At 40.6% G+C, this 20,296-nt stretch overlaps 1 protein-coding gene across 1 annotated transcript in view; it reads left to right on the top strand.

The window, feature by feature from the left end:
- Positions 1 to 4,142: 4,142 nt before the first annotated feature.
- The window catches only part of psd2 (pleckstrin and Sec7 domain containing 2), a 30,030-nt gene continuing 13,876 nt past the window's right edge, over positions 4,143 to 20,296 (top strand). The window contains exons 1-3 of the mRNA XM_037261027.1: positions 4,143 to 4,603; positions 10,872 to 11,434; positions 12,515 to 13,276. Coding sequence (XP_037116922.1) covers positions 10,956 to 11,434; positions 12,515 to 13,276 — 1,241 coding nt within the window. The 5' untranslated portion in view covers positions 4,143 to 4,603; positions 10,872 to 10,955. The remainder of the gene's footprint in view (positions 4,604 to 10,871; positions 11,435 to 12,514; positions 13,277 to 20,296) is intronic.

The raw sequence follows: 20,296 nt of genomic DNA, 5'->3' as shown, positions 1-20,296 counted from the left end.
GCTGGATCAACAGTGTCGAAAGTGCTACATCTGAACACCAGCTGAGGTTCCCCCCGAAAGTGTTGAGTGCAGTCAAAACAGTAGTGAGTGTGTTGGCTTATTCTTTGGAAAGAAAACCAGCAGGGAGGTATGCATTCTATTTCCTGCTCTATTAAATGATGCACTGTCAGGAGTCTGGGATTTCTGCAAATCGGATACAATCCGCATCAGAAAAAAAAAAGAGGGCAGAAAATCACATTTCAAATGGCTCAAGTCAGCTCATGGAAGGAAAAAGCTGAAGGCGCCTGACTCCATTGGTGTGTCAGCTATGACTATTTTGTCCTTTTGAAAAGCAAGTGAATTAATTTCTTAATTTCATATTTACAGCTTGGCTTGTAGGAGGACTGAGTGCGTTGCTGTTGCTATGGCAACGTGGCAGTCTGTTGACCTGGCCGACGGGCAAACTCATAGTTGGCACGCCGACCACAATACACAGAATGAGTCTCAAACACACATGGCAGACTCTGTCATAATGTTGGCAGCCTGTCACGTTTGTCACAAATGCAGGCACATGTACACTCCGGAAAACAAACACGGGCATTTTTCATGTGCTGAAGGCTCCCACTTAGGCTCCATGTAGCGAACCAGTGGTCCCAGGTGAAAGTGATGGAAACCTCTTCAAGACCCACTTATCTGGGCCAGTGTGTCACATTTTGTCATGCCTGTGGACATCATGACACACACACGCGCACACGGTAGGCTGATGGGTGAGTCTGAATAATAATGTCAAAAAAATGAATGAAGCTGAGGAATCTTTCTTTTGAAAAGCCCTACAATTAGGTCATTGTAATGCTGATAAGGCCGCACCACATGTGCATATGTGCACTGTACATGCCTCAAACAGCTCCCTGTCGTTTGCCCTGTTGCGGCAGCCGGCTTATAAGAGCTAAGCTCTTTGGATCGATGCTCGTTTGCAGGATTCTCCCCTCACTTGTTCCAATTTAATCAGTATCCTTTTTTGTGTAGGTGTTTGTGTAGGTGTACCCGATTGACAACACCCATCATGTGCAGTATTTGGAATTCATTTTGATGAATTATCAATCAAGAGTGATTTGGTTCAGGTTTTCATCTGGGCTGGTACTATGCTACACTGAATTCATCAAACACCAAGCGGGCTGTCATATACGTACATGTCACCAAAGAGTGACCCTGTTCTGACCACTGTACTGTACTGGCCTGTTTGGTGGTTTGCTGCTCTGGAAGATTATTTTCCTTCCAAAGAGGATTCTCGGTCGTTCGACTGACTAAGGACCACCACCCCTGATCAAACACAGTGTGTGTCTTTGGGTGGTAGAATTGTAATCAAAATTGGAACAAATTTGAAATGTAAATTACTGACATTTATGGGAATATTATTTAGCACAACTTTGCTGAAAATGGGAAGGAAATGGTTATTATTAATTAAAAAAAATGAGCAAAACTCAAAACTGTTGTTAAATTTCCTAACAAGTTTTATCAAAGTTTGTTACCTGGATTTTTTAAAATCTTGTTTACATAGACTCTAACTAACATTTCAAGGATGATAGTGGATAAGAACCCCTTTGAGCTCAATTTGGTGCTTGATGGAGCAAAGGCTGTGAAGCTGTGAATGCTTATGTATTCGTGTACTTGTGTGTGATGTATTGTTTTATTTTTAATACAATGCAAAAATCTAAAATGAAATAAAATTAAAAAAAACACCACATTATTATTGATTGTGGGGTTTCTGGTGTAGAACTCAGAGTAAGAAATATTTTGGGCCATAGCAAATATAAAATGTAGAAAAAGAGAAATGTCAATATAGACAGACTGAAAGAAAAAAGAGAATTGATTGTAATTTGTGTTGACACTACCAGAGTTATTAATTTTTAATGGGGCTTTTTGCGTTGCAATAACTGAGCAGTATAATTTACCCCTTCTCTTGCACACTATTTTTCAAAACACCTAATGTCGTGGCCACTGAGTGTATTTTCATAATGTTATTCCTTGAGCTCATCAACATTGGCCTATTGATTTGTCATTAGTCAGAGGACAGGCACACCCTTGCAAACCTTACCCACAACAACACACTTCTGTATGCATCATCACGGGGGACCACCTAACCCAACCAAGCTGTTATCTTTTCCATCGCCCAGCAATAATTCCGCCCTGCCTCCTTCCATCCCGTTGTCACATCAGGGACTTCCAGTGTCCCCCAAATGTTTCCGCCGTCATGGTCCAGCAGATGTCACTTAGCAGCAGACGCACCTCTTTATTTCTCCATCCATCCCTGCGCCTCTCCAGGGACACAGATGCGGGAGCAGTGAGTGCGTCTGTGTGTACGTCTGCAGGAGGGGGAGGGGAGAGCAGCAGGTTAATGAATTAGTAATTAGGATTGACATTGCATCTGCCATAGGTTCCCCCGTAACTGTTTTTTGAATCTCACATTCTCTGGTCAGCTGTGCATCCTTTCTTTGTCATGTGTACCCCCCCACCGCTCCTATCATGTCTCCTCATCTCCGCCCACCCCCTACCTGCCTCACAGTGGGCCTTGCCTATCGAACCTTCTCCTCCCCTTGTCTTCAAACACATGACTCTTTTGTTCTGCCCACAACCCCCTCATGACTATAAACCTCCGTCTTCTTAATACTTCTGCTTCCCCCCCTTCTCCTTCTCATGTGCAATTGATCACAGAAGATCCCGCCATTGACCGAGCTGCTCGATCCATGCAGACTTTACAATAAAGCCCGAGTTCAATATTAGGTTACAAAATGATGGCATTTTGTAAAATAACAAACCTAAACATATGTTTTGTATCAGTATCCTAACATATGTATCAATATTTTTGAACTGGGGGTGACAAACACTCTTATTTGGAAAAGGTCTGAATGAGATTCCTCTAAGTTAAATATCACGTCCCTTTTCATGACGACGAAATGGGGTTCACTAAATAAGTGACTCCGGGTTACATCTCATTGCTGAGGGTACTTGCTTCTACTCGTCGAGTCATAACCCAGACGGTGAAAAAACAGGAGAGACAATAAAATCATTTTAATGCAAAACTCCAGCCTCAGCCTCTCTTTAACATAGTAACGAATTCCAGACTCGCCATTGAACCAGCAGTAAACGGAACAGGGCCAGCCAAACTGATTTCAACATGACTAAAAATAGTCTGTGTAAACTGTACTACTATTCTTCATCCTTGGGGGCAATATTGACTAAAGCATACAAAAGAAAGACATCTGGAATGTGTTTTAAATTGTGGGGGAAAAAAGTTATTTTTTTATAATAATAATAAATATAAATGTTATATAATAATATATTATTATAATAATATATAAAAATATTGCTGTACAAATCATTTGCCTCTTTGTTACATACCTAATTTAACTGTGGAGGTTTATAGAGAATAAATGGTATCAGGGTTGAGCCTTGTTGAGGACAGTGCACAGCTAACAGGGAATGCATAGGTAAATAACATTCTTCTATTTGACAGACACAAAGCAGCCACATCATCACAGTTCAGGGCAGACACCAATTGCCTGTTGACAACACAATTTCACTCTTTTCTCTAACATGTGGGGAAAAAATCAATTGCGCATTCTTTGAGGAACGCTTTCACAAAAAAACACGGTGTCCACAAGACAGCAACACAACTTCTCATAAATCAGTATTTCTCAAGAGCTATAGGCCGCGTAATTGATTGTCTGCATTTCGGTGGTTTATTGTGTATTTATCATTCCGGTGGGCTTTAATAGAATTGATAGTGGAGTCAGAAAAAAAGCAAAGAAGATACATTTGAGCGTATTCCTCTGATAATCCAAAATACAGTATGTGCATGGCCATGGTTTAAATTGCTTGATTTATTTATCTTGCAGTTGGCCCAAAATATATAAGACCGGGTTATTTCATCTTGTTTGCTCAAGATGTCAATGTCTTATCTAAACTAAACCAAACTTGCATGATGAATGCTTACGCCTGGGTTTGACGTCTGTGATACTTTAGACCTTGGACAGGACTATTTAGCTGGTTGTAAATCATCTGCATGCGGTGCTTTTTTTCGGGTCACTGTTCCACCCCCCTCCCCACCCTTTCCAATCACAACTCATGTGATGTCAATACTCTGTGAAATAAATAGGCCAGCACGAGTTGAAGAGGAGGACCTCCATTTGCGTCTTGCATCCTCTTCCAGCACTGTACATATAACACATTTAGAGTTTTTAAATGCTTTCCAGCTACGGTTACAGCCCCGGTGCTCATCTGCCTTGCAGACTACACTGGCCCCGGTGAAGCGCTGCTCCAGCACCGCGAGAGTGACGGTGCTCCGGAACATCCCAGCCGCCCACTTGGCGACTCTGTGCGGCATCGTGTGGAGGCGGAGGCGCGGACCGTCCGTCCTCAAGAACTGAGAGCGAGAGAGAGAGCGAGAGAGAGCGACACAGAGAGAGAGACCGAGACAGAGAGAGAGCGACAGAGAGAGAGACAGAGAGCGAGAGAGACACATTTTAGAGGTAGAAACAACGAACCCGTCTACTAGCTCTATTCCCCGGTGTGGTTGTACGGAGACAGACGGCGGAAGAGGAGCATCTCCACTCGCGTTTTACCGGTGAGTGAAGGAATATTCATCTTGGATGACTGCGGTTATTTCGTAAGGGTGGCATAACGTGCTTTTTGGTCTATTTGTGCATCATGATATACGGTCTGCTTTGACGTGCTGTTTTTATTGCTAATCTGGGATCGAAACATTTAAGGTCTAGACCTGCAGTGTGTTCATGCTAACTCACAACGATCAGGTCGATCAGGATTTTATGACAGGTGTGTGTGTTTTGCTCCTTTTCCGTATGGATTGGTTAACCCGACGACGCGTTGCTTTTCAAAACGTTACCGAGGTCTATTCTAGAGGAAAAGAAAGGGCACAAGCCTCAACTGAGCTTGAAACAAGTCTCCCAGCCATCTTGTTGTCATGGTTACTGGCTCGAGGAGGCTGGGAGGACATCTCTCTCTCTCTCTCTCTCTCTCTCTCTCTCTCTCTCTCTCTCTCTCTCTCTCTCTCTCTCTCTCTCTCTCTCTCTCTCTCTCTCTCTCTCTCTCTCTCTCTCTCTCTCTCAAGAAGACAATGAGCCCTGTCTATCTAGTTTGTTTATGTCATTTAAAGTGAACTGGGGGACTCTGGGAAAAACAAGCATGGGACAAATGCATGTTCACAATCAGTTGGTTGACACAATCGGATACTTAGAGATTTAAATAGTTAACTGCACAGTCATTTTGTGTGGATGTGTGTGTGTGTTGGGGTGCAGGAATTTTTCTTCTATTGAAACAGGGCATTTTTGGAAGAGGCATTCAATGGCATCTTAATTATCATCCGCATTAGAAAAGATGCAATTATCTTAATTATACACATTTACATGTCTTGTTAAGATCCCTTGCAATTCATAGCTTTGAGACAACAGTGCAGTCAATGCTTCTCCAGCGTATTAATCTCAAAGTCAAGGTGTTAGACATGGAGACGCTCCAGCAGCTGCGTCAGGCCTCACTGTCTCACACTTCAATGGCACAAGTGAAGATCTAATACTACCACTGCAAAAGATGTAAAATGGATACACTTCAAAAATAGATCATTCAAAGTGTTGCCAATGTATATTTATTAGGTTTTACACAGGAACACTAACATTGAAATTCATGGTGTGTTACAACTTCCTCAAAGATACATTTCTGTTTTAAGCGGACTAGAATAAACCCATATTAAGATAAAACCATGCATTATGTATGTTTTATGGACAAGAAGGACCGACACACATCATTAATTAATCATTCAGGGTTTGGGCTCGACATCTTAGCGACCCTGTCAATCTTAATGCCACATTTTAGATTAAATATATATTTCCATCTCTGTGAGATTCTCGAGAGAAAAGCTGTGACTGTGCCCCAGTTGTGCAAAGCAAGCAGTGACTTTCCCTCATGGGATGAAAAATCTATTTATCTGAATGTATTCATGGTTAAATTTGGTGTATAAGCATCTCATAATATTGATTCCAACGCGCTCTTAAAAATTTGCTGATGAAGCAGTTCTCACAGCTATATGTGTTTAGATGTATGGTGAGGGTACTGCATGCGTAAATAACAGCAAATGGTGGCCCTTGATGTGCTGGAAGTGACATGATTTGGGGAACTGTTCCGCTCCACTGGAGGCTTGATTCTGGCTGGACTTAGTAGGCAGGCAAAAAACACACCCTGGATTGCTTCCAACTTTGTGTTTCCTGCCTTCCTGTCTTGGGCTGACAACCAGGAAATTATTTCTTCCCCCCCATCTGTATGCATGACACACAAATACATTTTTAAAAGGTGACACTAAAGCTTTGGACCGTGGCTGTAGCGGCAGTGCTGCATGCAGGTGAAAAGGGTCAGTGGGTCATTTATAACCGAGTGAGTGATTTATTTTAGTGTGTCGCTGATAGAGGGAGCCAGCAGGAGGGGGGCGGGGGGGCTTGGGCATAGACTTCACATCTTATTGTCATTGTTCATTTCATCATTGTTTGCATTCATGCATATTGTATTAGATGTGTTAAAATCGTTGACTGAAACATGAATAAATCATATGCTATACATGAAACTGAATGACTTTGATTTTGCATATTGTCAAGAAAAGCTACGGCAAATCTAACTTTTGTAAGAAATACCACAAAATCTGAGGTATTCGTAGCCTGCATTGTTACGCTTAGCTATGCATAACTGCTCATCACATTAATCATTTGGCTGGGATGACGAGTGACGCAATTATTCACAAATGTATATGCGTCAGACATGAAGGTCACTTTAGAGGTCGAAGTGTATAAACAAGAGATCTGAGTAGATGAAACTCCAAGGTCAAACACACATTCTAGGATGCTAGTCAACCTAAACATTTGGTGATTTAAAGTACCATTTGAAAAATCTTCACGGTCATACTAGTAATAAAAGAAATAAAACTATGCTAAAATAGAAACTACTCAATCAGTGGTGACTGCGTATATGAAAGAGAAGCACAAAAATGGTTGCGCAATGTATATGAAAGAGAAGCATAAAAATGTCTCACTTGCAAAAGCTAACCTTTAGGGGCAATTTAATACAAATGTTTCACGGTGCAGTTCTAAGAGAGCAATGTTGAATTATAATGTATAAAGAAATAATGTATAAGAAAAGCTACAGTTAAAGATTATATACTAAACTCAAGCATGGATGTCTCTCTTTACATAAATTTTCATTAATGGAATATGAAATTAAAAGGTGTATATTCATCTGGCTTGATGGTAGTCTTTAAGTGGATTGTGTTAAATGTGATTGCCAACAAGTAAGTCTGTTCAATTCCAGTCTGATTGCATTAGTAGCCTCTTTGGGATCTCTGACAGATCCCAATCATGGTTATCTGAGAGTCTCCCAGTGGACCACGACTGTGTGTCAGAGTGAGATCAATACATCACACCACAGTATGTGCACAATATGCAGATGTGTGTGTGTGTGTGTGTCTAAAAGATAAAAGACTGAAAGGCGTAAGTAACAACATTTGATCAGCTGTCAAGCAGACCGTTTTTTTAATTGTCTGACTGCTCATGTGCGTGTGCACACGATTGGTAGGTGGTCCAAGTGCAATTAAAGTACTTTGATAAGGTTTGAGAGCTTCTGTATACTGCTGTCAAAAGTGGAATTGCAATAAGAATCCCGAAGCTGTTATATAAACACACACGGACACACATAGATTCTCCATGCATCCTTTTGGTGTGTGTGAGAGCACATCTGCTTTTCTCAGGAGAGGAGATGACAATGCAGCATAATACCACTGCTCTCTTTTTCTAAAAGCCATTTAGCTGAATTAGCTCCAAAATGAGAGCCTGACAGTGGATTTAGACAGCGATATTGGGAGACATAATGTGGAACAGATGAAGAGGAGAGAAAGGAGGAGAAACGGAACACTGGAGACAGACACGGCGAGAATTCCCACTTTCCATGTCTGGTTTCATAACCGTTCACTGTTTCCATTTATGGAGCGCTGTCACTGTTTTGCTTGGGTACGTGTTCACATCTGACTGTGTGTTGTGCAAATGTGTGTTTATGGAGCTGCATAAATGGGTGCTAATAGTGCTTGTTTGCATATGCTTGGTAATTACTAATGCTCCACTGTGGACTACATTTTAGTTTAAGGCTATTTGGACTCAATTACAATCACTAATGAGGGTTAGTGGGCTTGTTAGTTGTTTTGACAACATTCAAAAATGTGCATTTGCATGTGTGTGTGTGCGTGTGTGTGTGTGTGTGTGTGTGTGTTGCAGCTCACTGAAGTAATCAAATAAAATGCAGGCATGTTGTGTGCTACCATGGGATTGGTTGGTGTCTGCAGATGGAATATATTGACAGCATTTGGTAAATAGATTATGTTTCCAATTACTACGGCCCAGTGAAGAAAATGTGTCAGCCAATTTCAGCTCATATTCAGAAAGAATCTGCTGAGGGATCATTCAGAACGTCCTTTGAGATCATCACATGACAGTGAGAGGGATTAGAGGACAGCAGCAGAGACACATAAAGCCTGCCTGCGGAAATAACACAAAGCTCAAAAGAGTTGCCTTTTAGTGTGTATTTTAATAACATTTCCATTTCTACATTTATGGTCAAGTTCTTCATTCTAAGCCAAAGATTTCTATATATTTGATTGTAGCTTTGTCACGTCAACCAGAGGAAATCTAAAATGGGAGACATGCCTCGAGTGAATTTGCATCTGTTTTTGGCTTCTGCTTAATGTGCATCTTACTTTTCATACTCGGATGAAAAATTAAGTGGACCGGTGGCGTCCTCATGCTCCGACTAAACCTTCTACAGTCCTGTCGAATCTGCCAAGAGTGAATCATGATTTTGATTCACATACTTTACCATGGGGGAGAACCTCTCTTTTTGCTTTTTTGCTATTTTCTCCAGGGCATCATAATTTCGTGACAGCAGCAGTATGCAATCATTTTATCTTGAAATTGTTTTGATTGGCATAGTATAACGCTCTACAGTGTTTGTCTTTTGCTGTAACACAATAATATAAGAAACATTTAAACCTGTTCAATATTACACACACATTTGAACCTTGTGACAACAAAACATCTTTACTCCAAGCATGTGAATTACTGTGACATATAAAATGCATCCTGCTGCCGTTTGAAAACATCTGCAATTCTATTTATTGAGTTCTACTTTGCTGTTCTATTTAAGCTCTGCCTTCCTTTCAGATGGCAATGTCCCTGACTGTTTAACCAGTCTTTGTAAATGCATCATTGGATTGGACAATCATCATACAAGGCTCAAAATAACTTTATTTCCCTGAAGAGAAATTGTATCAATAAATTACTTCATTTGAGGAGCGATTAATTGATTTTGAAGAACAATAGTTAATCCAATGGATTAAGGCTTTTATTAAACAATAAAGATATGACAGTCTAATGGGGGTCTCAATGTAGGGCTGCAGCTGTTGAATATCGAGTATCCCAGTGAAAATTCTGTCAACAACCAATTGGTTTCTCTTTTCTAAAATAACAATTTTTATTTCTAAAAATTCACCAAAGTGTTTTCATAGGATGGAACCTAGAGGAAGCAAATACAATGAAAACAGTAAGAGCCCCAGAATAGAACCCTGTGGAACAGAGCGGCGGAGCAGCACTCTAAGCGACTGAGACTAACACAAAAAGGCTTGCCAACCAAATAGGACCACCAGCAATGAGAACCTGGGGCTGCAAACAAACCAGCAGAATACCGTGGTCAATCGTATCGAACGCTGCAGTTAGATCCTAAAAGAACAGGCACACGGAGTCTCCGTTGTCATTTGCCAGAATTAAAAACTCGTAACAGGGCTGACTCTTGAAACCTGATTGGAAAACCTCCAACATGGTCCATTGGCTTGGCTCCTCTAAGATCAGTTGACAGACTTGGCTTTTGAAGACTATTGTACTTCTTTATGTTCAAAATAAAAATCAAATCTGTTTTTGGCATTTGGCTGAATGTGACCAGAAATTGTCATTCTACACTATGAATAATAATTTTCTTTGTCCACAATTTTCTCATCACTTCTTCATATAATGGGTTCAGTTTGCAAATAGGAAAAGGCAACACTACATTTTTGTAAAAATTTTTGAAACCAACATTTGAAAGGTCCCTTTTGTTTCAACTCCACTCTAGTAGTGTATTGAAGAGAAAAAAAACGACATCAACAACAACATATGTTGAATATAGAGGCGGTTGACTTCCCGAGTTCCACTGTATTTTGTTTCAGAACAATAACAAAACAAGCATAGTGAAAATATAAAATAATTAGTTGCCCAATATAATTATGCAAGAATGGATCAGTAGTTTAGAGAGCCATAAAAGGACGTCCACGTTTATCAAAAACCTGTTGTAATGTGTGAACATTTCTAAAATAGTATATTCAACAAATAATATCATATTTGAGCAAATTGTATTTAATGCGTGTTGTCAGAAGTTGTAATCTCAAACCAAGTTTTATCTTCATTTGATTTGGCATTTTATCATCCAAGTCTAACGGTAGATGAGAAGATGTTCACGCATTGATTTTGACTTTTTTTTTTCAGTTGCATGTTTTATAGTTTCAGATTCACATCTCTTTTATCAGGTTCAAATCTTGTTTTTTTGAGTTTCACACTTTTGACCCGAATCTGCCGTGGGTGGCGTGGCACTAGCTGAGCGGGGCGTGGAATCACGAGTGACAGCTGAACAGGAATGCTTGGAACCACCCCCTCCGTGTGGCTTTTAACTGACAGTGAAAAAAAAAATCAATGACCAAGTACCAACCATTTCTCAGGTGTGCCGTCTGCTTTTTTAACAGACTTCTCTCACTGTGCTTTCAGAGCATCCTGCCCAGTTTCCAATCTGACGCTCTGGTCCTCCTCCCTGACCAGAGTGGACAACTGCACCCTGACGTAAAGAGCAACATGACCCAGGAGGGGCAGGCTTTGCCGTGGCCCACCCCATCAGAGAACCCAGCTGAGCACTACCCAAGTATCAACAATCTGCTTACAGAGACTCTGAACCAGACAGGGCTAGACAAGCCTGGCGTAGAGGTGAAGCGCCACACTGAGTGGGGAAGAGAAGAAGAGATCAGTGAAGGTGGGGAGGTAACACAGAGGGAGGCACACGGTAACGCTGAAGGGAGGGCAGAAATAAAGAGAGAGGGAGGAGAAGATGATTTGAAAGAGAGTGCTAAGGTCCGTGATCAACCCACAGACGGAGGGGAGGAGGAAGAGAGGGATGCGGCAAACAGGGATGAATGCAGAAATGATGAGACGAGCTCAACAAGGGAGGAGGTAGCACATGCTGGAGATGAGATGAGAGGAGACGAGGATGGGGGAAATCATGACGGGATACAACCACACACTGAGGACCAAACAACTCAGCCCCAGCAAGCTGGACGGTTAGTTACACAGTTCACCTTGTTCCCTAATAACTATTTCAATGTGAAGAACTTTAAGATGGATGACATAGGAGAAAAATATGACTCAGTTCCTTCAACTTCCACTGATCGGGTCAGGGGAGGCTTAGTGCGCTGAAATCGCCACAACCGAATCTGTTTTTGGCGGAGCATTCACTTGCACAGCGCATCACATAAGCTGTTTATCGACCCTTTTATCAGCTTTAATATCATTAAATGGGACGACAAACACACACACACGCACACACACACAGACAAAGTTCGCCATTAAACATGCCAAGTTCCCTCTCGTCATTGTCGCTTCGTTATCACATTACTCCTCGGCGATGATCCCGATTTTCCAGAAAGCTTGAATCGTGCCTCATAAGCATGTCTCTTTGTCGATGCCATTTTAGAGTGTCCTAATTCTGTTTTGTTTTTTTTGCACAAATCGGTAGTATTTCTTTATCAATAGTGGCGGAGGTACCTACTCTACGTATTACGTACAGCTCTCTGGTTTACCGCCCCGGCCTACGTATTTTACGTACAATGTAATGTCCTCTGATTGGTTCATCGGGTCTACATATGTGGCGGCAGCCACACAACAACAGATTTTGGAATTTGGTCCACTCAAAAGGCGCACCTTGTTAAAAGACGCACCTTCGTTTTTGGAGACAATTAAATGCTTTAAGTACGCCTTATAGTGCGGAAAATACGGTAAATAGGCAGCAATGCATTTCTACCCAACTGAAAACTACTTTATGGAAATATAATTAAATTGGATAAATAACAAAGTCAATAAAAACCTAGCACTGTTAGCAGATTTGAAAAAAATGTTTTGGACCTCGTAAAACTGTACTGGCATTCTTAATTTTTTATCTGCTGACTGGTTCATGCTGAACATTTTTAGTCGTAAAATTGTACCTAGTATATAGTTCTATTAAAAAAAGCAAACAACAAAAAAGGAATTGGAACCGTTTCCATTTGAGCTTTTCAAACTGAAATATTACATGTGCGTGTCCTGACGATGAAATGAATAATCTGATTTGCCTTATGTTGAAATCACGTTTTTTTTTTTTGCAGATTAGTGAATGGCATACATGGGAATCAAGAGGATGAAGGTGGTGAAGGGGAGTATGAAGGATGCGAGGGTGGGCCTCATCTACACTTAGACACTTTTAGCTCTGACTTTGAAACCACTGTGGAACAGGCTGACACAGAAGTGGAGGAGGAGGAGGAGGATGTGCCAAAAGAAGGAGGTGGGAGAAGAAACCAGGACAGTTTCAGCTCAGTGTTTGAGCAGATTGTTGAGCAGGTGCAAGAGGGAGATGAGAACGAACAGGAGACAGGCTTGGAAGAAGAGCGACAGAAAGGTCAGGTGGACAACAGAGATGGCTTCAGCTCCACATTTGAGCGCATCGTGGAGTCTGCCTTGCTGAGAGGCGGGACCTGTTACAGCAGTTTGGACTCTCTAGACGTGCTGTCGCTCACCGACGAGACTGACAGCTGCGTCAGCTTTGAAGCGCCGCTGACACCGCTCATCCAACAGAGGGCTCTCCTACAGGGCCCTGAGCCTCTTGAGCTGGAGCTGGCAACTGTTCAAGAGCAGGAAGGGGCTGAGGCTGGACCAGATGCTCCAACCGAAAAACACAGGGAAGGGGATGGTACTAGAGGTGGAGCTGGGGCTGCGGCAGGAGTAGGAGGAAGCCCGCTGAGGACCACCATACCAGGAAGCAGGTCAGAGTTTGTTCTGAGTCAGCCTGGACGCTGGGCCATCCTGAATGGATACCATACTGACTCCCAGGATGCCATGGAAACTTGTGGAGCCATGCACAACTCTGTCAGGTAAGAAGACAGTCTGTTTTGTGTCGTATGTACTGTTATGTGGAGGTAGAACTGCGGTGCAACCCACATTTCGCTTCAGGCTAATGAAACATGACATTTGACGGACAGTGATAGATGTGTTTTTTTTTAATAATCAGCCTCCTTCATGTTTCTAAATATGAGACTCTCTCTCTCTCTCTCTCTCTCTCTCTCTCTCTCTCTCTCTCTCTCTCTCTCTCTCTCTCTCTCTCTCTCTCTCTCTCTCTCTCTCTCTCTTTACCTGCTGGTGAAAGCAAAATGTCAAAAGTGTCTAACGTTATGTTCAGATCGGTTAGTTTGCATAACCCCCCCAATTGCAACTTTATTGAAAACAACAATATACATGAAAAATGCAAGATGTAAGGGTGAACATAAATAAAAAATATTAATCACGATTATTTTGGTAATAAGTAAAATCAAGATTATTCTAATGATCATTCATTTTTGGTGCCAAACTAGAAAATGTTTAAATACTAAAAATATTGAGACAAACAATTTCTTTGAAACACTAATTATAGTTCATTTTCTTTCCTTGTTTAGTTTCCTTTTAAGTTCCTTTTGGACCAAACTAAATTGATAAAATGTGTTATTTTAAAATACAAATATTTAGGATACACTTGCCAGACTTTCACCATGTGTGCAGTTGCAAACAGAAACGTCTTTGAGATCCTGACCATTGCTATGACATTGACTAAACCAGCAGATGGCGTGAGGCTGCATGGGCAGCAGAGAGGTGATTCAGCTGAAGGAACAGGCGTCTGTTATTTGTTGTTATTCCAATTTAAATTTAAACAATAATTCGTAACAACACAATATTTTTTATGTTTCAGCAAAATATAGAATATTTGGTATAGTACAAACGGGTACCATCTTAAAGTTATAAATCTTAATGTTTTTTATCTATTTGAATTCTTCTTGGTACAGAACAAATGTGCACCATGTTAATGTTATAAATTTTAGTATTGGTTATCTATTTGAATTCTTCTTTGTCACAGTATCCCATCAGTGGTGACCTATTTTCAGAACAGACTTGTGGTCTACACGTGTTGTCCTTGGGCCTAATTAGTAGTAGCTGTGGGCATCTTTTCTTTTTTTTCTTTTTGGAAAGGACAATGCATAGATTAAAAAGGCATGTTTGCATCTTGTAAGTCCACAATGGGAAAATTCGCAAACGGTGAAATGTGCTAATTTGAAGTGTTTAATGAGCTTTTAATGCTTCTGACTGCATTTAACACTGGCAAATGTCTAAGAGCATGATATTGATCACTTCACACTCATGTTCCTCTAACATTGTCTGTGACATGTGATTCAATGGATGCATGTATCAAATCTTTTTACCCATCCCAAGGATTACTTTAGTAGTAACCATGGCCAACTAACACAGATGAGCGCTACTGAATGGGGGCGGTGGTAACAGGAACCATATGAGGAAAGCCATGTAACCTGAACTATGGTAGCACGGCAGTTTGGTTTGCCTAGACACATTCGTCCCTCGCACTGCCCCCACTCGCGTTTCTACAGTTACAAATCGACTGGAATGCCAAATAGATGTGCAGACCTCTGACATGATCTCCTCTGCTAACTGCTGGGATTTGTTTTCCAGGCTTTCCCGGTGTTTCCGCAGCTCAGTAAGCTTTGATAAGATGGTGTGGGTCCAATCCCACCATCTACAGATGTTGTGCTTTAGTCACAGGCTTGCTTCCTGACCACCAGTGCCAAACTGAAAGAGCTATTGTTTATACCAATGACATCATCGTCTTCAGCTTTCCTCTAGCGAGCAGCAGGCTCTTACTGTGTGTGTGTGTGTGTGTGTGTGTGTGTGTGTGTGTGTGTGAGTGAGAGAGCGAGAGAGAGAGAGAGAGAGAGAGAGAGAGAGAGAGAGAGAGAGAGAGAGAGAGAGAGAGAGAGAGAGAGAGATCACAGCCCCTCTGTGCGGGCAGCCTCGCTACACATTTTATCAATTAAAATTAGAGTGGAGACATCTGGTGGGCTAGCTTTCTTTTAAAGACGGTTTTGTATTTTGTAATGAACCAGTCACTGATGTCTATTCAACAAATGTTTTTGGCAAATCAAAGAGGGTGTCAGCTAATATAGTACAAGTTAGTGTTTTTTTTTCTGTTATTGACGGTGGACAATTAAGAACCTTTTTAACATGTTTCTTGAAGTCAGTCTTCTTTTGTGGAATTTAAAACCCTAATGAAAATTTTGGCATCTTTCTTTTGTGTGACTCACATCATCTGTAGAGCAGATGTGAGAAAAAGAAAATATTTCCCCTACAATGTATCCGCTTGTGTCCTCTTTTTTGGTACCGACCTCCCCCTCCCCTTTGGATAGTCTGGCACCCACCGAAGGTCACCAAGATAAGTTGTCTTTACTGAGGTGAAGTCCGTCTATAGAACGTTATAGTAGAACTGTCAAAACTGATTGTCTCAGTGATTCAGAATAAAAAAAAACATGCAATTAATCTTACAGCATTTCATGCGAGAGATTTACTGATTTAATTGGCATGCGCTTCAATGATAACCACTGAATTATAACCGTATAATTTAAATGCAAGCATGTGATATTTATTGTACATTAAGATCATTCATAAAAGACTTAACACGCGTGTTTGGAAATAACACAATTTCATGTAGATCAGTGCTTACAACCGCTATTGGTACAAAGTATGCACGAGCATGCAACACCATTGAGCACAAGGAAGGTTTTTTTTTTGCAAAAGCAGTACTGGCAGGCACTGCAGTTCCCTTCTTGCCTTTATGAATTGCTATTACCAGGCTCCTTGCAGTAAAGTAGACAACAGGGCCCCCGAGCATATATAAAACACTGGCAAGAATTGCACATGTATTGGAGTGAGCTTTTGAACACATGGGAATACAAAGTGTACATTTCAAATTTGATCCAGTAAACTAACAGTTCAGACTGAGATGAGAATGAGACATGTAGCCAACAGATGTGTAATTAAAAACAACACAACTCATTGAAATGCTTAACATGAGGCATTGAGACAAAAGTAAGACACGACAATAAGCCACTACGCTCAGAAAGCCATTGCACAAACAGCGACTATGCACCTGTAGATGTTAATGCGGTTTACTCATTTGCACGTGTACAGCATCTGTGGTTGCACATTTACATGCAAGCACTCCTTTCACAGTGCGTCTGTGCGGGAAACATGCTGCGAGTGTGTCCCCCCCCACCCCCTCTTGCGTTCAGTCCGACCAGATCTAAGCTCATGCACAGCAGATAAATGCCAAGCACATTTGATTCCATATCAGAGAGGCGGCCCTGCCTTGAGAACTAATCTCCTACATGTATGCTATGCCAATCACGTGAAGGCACATATTTGCAGCGCATGTGCAAACAAAACTGTGAATAGTGACACAAAAACCTACTCAGTGGCCTAGTGGTAGAGTGTCCGCCCTGAGACTGGAAGGTTGTGGGTTCAAACCCCGGCCGGGTCATACCAAAGACTATAAAAATGGGACCCATTGCCTCCCTGCTTGGCACTCAGCATTAAGGGTTGGAATTGGGGGGTTAGATCGCCAAATGATTCCCGAGCGCGGCACCGCTGCTGCTCACTCCTCCCCTCTCCCCCAGGGGATGGATCAAAATCACACGGGGATGGGTTAAATGCAGAGGACAAATTTCACCACACCCAGATGTGTGTGTGACGATCATTGGGACTTTAACTTTAACTTTAACAATTATGGAACCTCAAACCTCTCTATGTGCTGAGTCTTTGTGTTTTCAAGCATACACTCACCCACTCACATATGCATATTTACGCATGACGCCGCTGGAATAAAACCTTGAATGTGATTCTATAGCGTGGCAAAACCATCCTACAGATTATCCCCTCTTGGTTCTCTGGTACTGACATAGACACACAAACGCGTATACACGCACTCACACACATGCACATGAATTTTACTGCATTCTCCCCACAGACTCACACACACTGTCGCTGAATCATTTGAGCACCAACAGATTTATTCCTGTCTATTTTTAGCTGCAGTCTGTGTTTCACACACAGACTGCAAAGTCTCACTGTAACAATGACAGGTTTGCGTGACTTTTGTGCTTCTTCCACACATGCTTCTCTCTTTGTGTCTGACTTCTGATGAGTCAAAATTTATAAGAGAATCGTGTCTTCCTTTTAGCATTCAGTTTTTGTCTTTCTAACAAAATTTATTGCAACCAAAGCGGTTTTTATTCTTGATGTATTTATTAGTGAACAGGATGGATTATAGCAATGTGTCAAACTCAAGGCCCGGGGGCCAAATACGGCCATCATCATTTTATTCGACTTTGTGTCATTACTAAAATTACAAATAGTCTTCACTTTAAGAATATAGACATTGCTAGCAATTTTTATTACCATTCGTCTTTGTAAAAAATGTAAACAATTTTTACTAGTCTCTGATTTCAAAAGCAGTTATTCATCAGTTTGTTGGGTAGCCTATACTGTATGTAGTATATCGAAGACGTTGACAGTCATAACGGCCCTCTGAGGGAAATTATGACTATGATGCGGCCTGCCACAAAAATGAGTTTGACACCCCTGGGTTATAAAATTCCATTCAGTTACTGTGTGAATCAAAGAGTGGGTGGTCTGCCTCTTGAGCTTTTATGCCAATTCGTAGTACACAATTTTCTAAATCAGATGAGAATGTCTGCATCTCCTTGCAACCCTGGGCAGGAAAACTAGGTTACAAATAAATGGATGGTGAACAGTAATTTGGAATCTCTATTCTTTTGTCCGTAAAAGGCCACTGTAGTTCGTTGTTGAGGCAGTGTTTGTCCTCTAGCTAAAATAATAAACTTTAGCAAACTAGCCAGGGTCATAATAGTTTTTAGATTTCACATTATAGTTACATTTTATTTAATTTTTCCTGTTTTTTTTTACATTTAGTTATAATTAGTTTGTAGAGCAAGCTTGTTAATTTTTTATTTTTTATGATAAAGCTCAATTTTAGTTTAGGTTTGATTATTTTTACTATTTGTGTTAGATTTTTTAAGTAGTCTTTGTTGAATGCAAGATAAAAATAATGAAACAAAAGGTCACCAAGTACTCTGTGAGCTACACTTTTCAAATGACTATTTGACATCCCATCATCTGTGAAGCAATACTGAAATAAACACACTTAAAATGAGTCCTGAAGTCTCATATATGATATTAATTGACAAAGACAAGTACGAAAGCTGTTTTTGTTATACGTTAATCATGGTTAGTTTTTGTTTGTTGTTTTCTAAACGAAAAATGAATTAGTTTTCATTTTTTAAGTATTTTCATTTTCATTGTATTCCATTAGCAGAAAGGTTTTTCTTTAATTTGAGTTTTTTTATTTTGTTAGTTTTTGGTAATGATGATAACCTTGGAAATAAGAGGGACTTTTTGACCGACGCTATTTTTATTTGAAATAAATATGATACTGTATCTTGACTAGTATCAATGCGTGCAGTGGATTAAAATGGGGTTATTGCTGTTTTTGTTATGCTCTGTGCTCTTTTCCTGGTTGAAAGCAGTTTCGAATAAATTCACTGGAAAGAGCGAGTGCTTCGACTAATGGAGCCTTTCTGTGGGTGCATGCATTAGCAAGCCGCTAAGTCATCACCTGTGTTAGCTGCCATGAGAAAATCCCATCTGTGCTGTCTGTACTTGCTGTTTGTGAAAGACTTGAGCAAATGACAAAGGTTATCCATGAGTCATGGAACTTTGTTTACAAACTGATCAAAGGTTGTGCTTCAAAAAAAATCATTCTGGTGTTGATGTGTGCGCCCACAGCATTCATCTGCAAACCACCGCATGAAACAGATTGCTACTCTGTATAAATCCCATTGAACAATCCATCATTGTTGAATCTCTATTCTTATCTTCTGCTATATTCCTGACCTTCCAGCTGCTTTTCTGTCATCAGCTTCTATATTTCCTTCATTCCACATAATCCGAAAGAGGAAGAAAGGCATGCAATAGTGTGTCATGATGTTTTCCTATTTTGTGGCTGCTGTGGTTTGACATTTAAATTTCGTCATGTACGAATATGTTTGTTCGAGAGATCAGCATTTACAACATTTCATTTGTTGATTGTGGAAAAATAACCAATCATTTCAAATGTTATATTCATATCGTATAATATAAGTAATCATATCCTGTTGCAAAGAATGTGTTTCCCACATGATTAATCAACAGTCAGTTACACAAAAGCACAGAATTCGTAACGATCAATTCGTTTACATTTTATTATGCCCATTGCATTGTCAATTTACACGTGCAATCAATACAATTAATTCAAACAATATATAATCAACTAATATAAATTAATTCTGGCAAAGTATTCAGTTATCTAAGAGTACTGCATCCATGTGAAAATGGCCGGAAAGTCACAAAATGAAGATCACAATTTACTCCAAGACCTGTGGTGGCCAGGTCCACCTCTGTTAATGATGTTTTAGAGACAAATGGTGGGGGTACCAAACACTGACCTGAGGCAGCATGATGATGCCACAGGGCATCCACGGTCACAAAAAATACAAAGAAAAGAGTAGGAGAAATTTAAACTGAAGGAATGAGGCTAACTGTTGGCTAATCTGGTAAGTACATTGCAATTGCTTCTATTTGTCATTTTTATTGTAGTGAAAGACTTGTGACAAACCAGTTGTTTCACGATTTCTGTTGGCCTTTTGGCTGCTTCGTAATGGCTGCTTGTTCCATTTTCGGGCCAGTCAAACTGAAGCTCCTCCCCCTAACTTTAAAATAGTTCATTGGGACCATATTACCACAAGATGGCATCAAAGTAATTTACACTAGACCAGGGGTGCCAAACTCATTTTTTTTCGTGGGCCGCATCTTTCGGAAGGCCATTATGACTGTCAACCCAAATAAATGTATGAGCACCTCATACTATATACAGTAAAAGCTACAAAACAAACTGACAAATAACTCGTTTTCAAATCAGACAAGTAAAAACTGGTCAAATATTAAAAAAAAAAGATATTATT

The sequence above is a fragment of the Syngnathus acus genome, chromosome 10 (genome assembly GCF_901709675.1).
Source record: "Syngnathus acus chromosome 10, fSynAcu1.2, whole genome shotgun sequence".
Classification (NCBI taxonomy): domain Eukaryota; kingdom Metazoa; phylum Chordata; class Actinopteri; order Syngnathiformes; family Syngnathidae; genus Syngnathus; species Syngnathus acus.
The sequence above is the reverse complement of the archived record's forward strand: the minus strand, read 5'-3'. Positions and strand labels throughout refer to the sequence as shown.